Source organism: Chanos chanos, chromosome 10 (genome assembly GCF_902362185.1).
Source record: "Chanos chanos chromosome 10, fChaCha1.1, whole genome shotgun sequence".
Classification (NCBI taxonomy): Eukaryota; Metazoa; Chordata; class Actinopteri; order Gonorynchiformes; family Chanidae; genus Chanos; species Chanos chanos.
The window spans coordinates 9471522-9475684 of NC_044504.1; the positions used below are offsets into that span (position 1 = coordinate 9471522).

The 4163-nt window shown below is 37.8% G+C and overlaps 1 protein-coding gene across 1 annotated transcript; it reads left to right on the forward strand.

Moving 5' to 3' along the window:
- The first annotated feature begins 572 nt into the window (after positions 1-572).
- Positions 573-3822, forward strand: LOC115823057 (protein lifeguard 3). Its single transcript, XM_030787057.1, has 11 exons — positions 573-825; positions 1288-1358; positions 1531-1595; positions 1731-1784; positions 2020-2070; positions 2183-2222; positions 2420-2457; positions 2573-2660; positions 3095-3190; positions 3512-3565; positions 3673-3822. The coding sequence occupies exons 1-11, from the start codon at positions 573-575 to the stop codon at positions 3820-3822; spliced, it is 960 nt and encodes a 319-aa protein (XP_030642917.1).
- The last annotated feature ends 341 nt before the right edge of the window (positions 3823-4163 follow it).

A 4163-nucleotide genomic window follows, 5' to 3' on the forward strand; every position in this document is an offset into this window, starting at 1 on the left:
TAACCGTACTGCGCTAGTTGCTTTGGAGTACCCTGCATGTTACGCTGCAATACTACGCTGTTCGCTGCGTCTGGTTGCCGGGTGATGTGACTGAGCAATTGAAAAGAGTCATGTTTCATAGCCTGGAATTACTCAGTTTGCATCCTTACATTTTATGTGCTATATCTGTGATTATTACATTGTTTGAACAAATAATCAGAAGCTCATAAGCACATTCTTTGAAATCATGTTTCATATTTTTGAAAAATGAATGTGTTTGAGTACAAACCGTCTGAACTATGGCGACACATGGTAAATGTTGTTGCTGAATGGAAAATCCAACACACTCCCTGTTACAGCCTCCCTTTGTAAAACAAAATATCATGTTAAATATGATAGATAGACAATAGATATTGCACAAATTCCACACTACTCTGCGACATAACAATTCTGTTCTCATGTCTCCTGTGTCTGACATTCAGACCTTTTTAGTAATACTATTCTGTTGTGCTGTTAAGTTCTTAACCCAGTATGTGTGATGAGTTTCTAAACTGAACGCAGTTTTGTTCTCCTCATCGCTCAAGAATATCACCATGTTCAAATCAGACCTCCCACCAAGTTATGAAGAATCAAGGAATCAGCAGTTTGGTCATGCACATGGGAGCTACCCAGCAGCTCCAGGATATGGATACCCTGCCTTTGGGAACCCTGCCCAACCTGCCGTCTACCCTGGTCCTGGTGCCTATCCTCAGGCAGGGATGTGGCAGGGTCCTGGCTACCCTTCACCTGGCCTGCCATCCATGATGCCACCAGTTCTGTCTCCAGGGATGCCTATGTCAAACCCAGGCCCTGGTGAGCAATAATGATAGAATGCCGTGATGAATTTGCATGAATAATGTTTGTTGGATGTTAATGAAAAATCTATATTTAAGGTCACCTCACCCAAGACAACACTGGTTTCCCGTTGTCTTGTTTCTAATTGAGAATGATACTACACAATATTATGCTGTACCGTTTGTTGACAGAGACACCTGCTGCGGAGAGGTGTAAATAAACAGTAAGAGATGCCAGTAATAGCAACTGATGGTTTTATACTAGCAGAAAGGGAAAGTACAGAAGCACACACATGCATGAAAATTCTTCATCTTCTTCACTGCCTCTCTAAATGTACTTTAACTGACAATCTGTTTTGTGTAAATATGTGAATATAGCAAGGACTCTGGAGAAATGCTGGCATGTATGTTAGGATTGTGATTGTGTAATTAAATAAATCAACTTTGCTCTGTTGTATTTTTGTGTATGGCACAGGAGACATGGAGGACTTTGCATCAAATCCACTGTGGGATAGCGTGGCTGTTCGCCATGCATTCATCAGAAAGGTACCTTTGTTTATTGCTTTGAGGAAGCCAGTGAAAAGTTCAGAACAATATTATAAATTATATGTAGAAATGTGTTCTATTTTGTCTACTGATTTTAATGTATGTTAGGCAAATGTTATCAAGTATCACTGTCATTGTATCTAACCACATTCAAACCTATATGCTGACACAGGTCTACATTATTTTGGGTGTTCAGCTTATTGTCACTGCTTCAATTGTGGCTGTGTTCACCTTTATGTAAGCACAATGACAAATATATATATATATTCATGAATAATTTTTTTATTTTTTTTAAATGTCACTATTGCTATTACTGCTATTTCTCACCTGAGTCATTTATCTGTATGATTTTATTTACATCTTTTGTTATAGCGATCCTGTGCGTCTGTTCGTAATCCAGTATCCAGGCATTTATTGGGCATCATTGTGAGTTGTTTTTTTAAATGCATTGATCAGGCAAAGAGAACGAAATAAGTTTATTCATTTATGTCACATATTCTCAACCTGTGTTCTCAGGACTTGTTTTACTGAATTCTCTCTGTCATTGGACATCTCTGTAATATTACCGGCGTTCATCGGTGACCTGTGATATAATGAAAAAGCTTAGGACAGGTAGAGAGCATGTGGTTATGTCTGAACATTGATGTGTTTCTTTTATCAGCGGTGTTTTCTTTGTCACTTACCTGGTCCTGGTCTGCTGTGAGGGACCTAGGTGAGCTTCCTTACATTCTCTCTATGTGAGACACCTCATTTCACTTTTCATCTGTTGAGTGCATAGCAGGATGTTACTTTTTGCATCATGAACAATCAACCACTGTCTTTAGGAGGCGTTACCCATGGAATCTGGTTCTGTTGGCTGTCTTTGTGAGTACCATTCTGCCATGTCAGCAGAATGTAAATTTGATAAGAGGAAACTGCAGTTAATCATTACTCCTGAGCAGTTTACAAAAATGTGACTTATGTTTATCAAGCTAATAATTTTAGCTTTATTTCATGTGTACTTCTAAAACATGTTTTTTCAGCATATAGATGAATGAATCATTTATGTCCTTCTTTCATAGACTCTAACCTTGTCCTACATGACTGGAACAATATCAAGGTCAGATTCAATATCAGTCCAGTGACACTGTGTAAAATGTTTGTTGTGGATCAGCACACAAGTTTGTCGTTGTAATAACGGCCTTTTTTCTCTCTCATTTCTCGTTTTTTTTCAGTTATCATGACACCAAAGCAGTGTTCCTAGCCATTGGAATTACAGCAATAGTGTGTATAACTGTCACCGTTTTCTGCTTTCAGACCAAGGTAAAGCAGCTTACAAAAGCTCTGCATTGACTGAGCTGTGAGACTCTTATCAACTGGGCGTGTGTGAATGTGGCTTTGTTGTCAGTGTCAAATAACTCCTTTGTCTCAGCTTACAATGATCGCCTGTCCTCCGTTAAACATTCATGGTTTTTCTCGTAAACGTGTCATGCTAGGCCCTTCCAAAATCATGTTAAATTTTCATGTTTCTGAATTTCTCTGGATCAAACAGGAACTTCCTTTCCATGTCGCTCTATCATTTGAAGAGTGTGAAATGTGATAGTTTCATTTATGATTGTCTTTATTTTAAATGACTTCTATGTACACTGATACCAAGAAAAACACACATTCACTCCACACACACACACACACACACATTCAATCAATCAATAAAGAAAGAATGAAATCAAACTGAAAATTTTTACCTCTTTGTGTAGGTGGATTTCACATCCTGCACTGGTCTGTTGTGTGTCCTTGGCATGGTTGTTCTGATCACTGGATTCATCACAGCCATTGTGCTGTCCTTTCAGTATGTAAGTGTCCCTGATCAATGACGTGTACGCATAGAAAGCAAAATTAATGAAGAAATATGAATCCATGCGGTCAAAATCACGCAGACTTGTTTCAGAGATAATGACTGAAGTATCTTTGCCATTTGAGTATTTCTAAGAAGTTAATTTTTGATGAAAATACCTTAAGTTCAGATCTTACTGGAGCCAATTTATGGTTTTTAGTGGTTCTATGAGTTTGTAATGGCCTGTTCAGTCACTGTTTAGAAATAAAAGAAGTAATGATTATATAAACTGACGTTGAATACCAAGTATCAGTTTTACAAAATGTCTGTGATCTGTCAGGTACCTTGGCTACACATGCTGTATGCTGCAATTGGAGCGATAGTTTACACTTTGGTAAGACTGCAGAAAATTCAGTTTGTTTCTATCGGTGTCAGCTGTATGTGGATGGGCTCTCTCCTGCATAGTATTACAGTGTTCCATCTTTACTTTTACCCTTATAGTTTTTGGCATACCACACTCAGCTCCTCATAGGAAACAGAAGACATTCCATCAGTCCAGAGGAGTACATCTTTGGAGCTCTGTCTTTATACGTTGACATTGTCCAGATCTTCCTCTTCCTCTTACAGATCACTGGTGCTTCCTCAGAGTAGACAAAGTTAAAACGTTGTTACCATAAAACAACAAAGTGGAAGTGTATTGTGTCTGTGTTGTACTTTCATGATAACAATGCTCAGCATCAACTTTTGCTAATATAGCCTGATGTATAAGTTTCAGATGAATAATTTATTTATTTGCAGTATAGTTTTTTAAAACTTTGGGTTTTTTTCACATTTAAAAACATTCAATCAAAAATCAACAGTGCTAAACTACTAATAAAATAGAGTAAAAGTTGGAGTCACAAATAAAGTAGATATCAAGGAGTAGTAGAGAAGTGGATCTGTCCACTAACATAAAGAAAAAGGGTTGCCACACTTTTTATATTTTCACTCTA

Bases quoted from the DNA above. Each gene is read 5' to 3' on its own strand.
- LOC115823057 (XM_030787057.1), top strand. From the start codon at position 573: ATGTTCAAATCAGACCTCCCACCAAGTTATGAAGAATCAAGGAATCAG. The intron at 2,661-3,094 runs GTAAAGCAGCTT...CTCTTTGTGTAG, and splicing joins TTTTCTGCTTTCAGACCAAG to GTGGATTTCACATCCTGCAC. The intron at 3,566-3,672 runs GTAAGACTGCAG...TTACCCTTATAG, and splicing joins GAGCGATAGTTTACACTTTG to TTTTTGGCATACCACACTCA.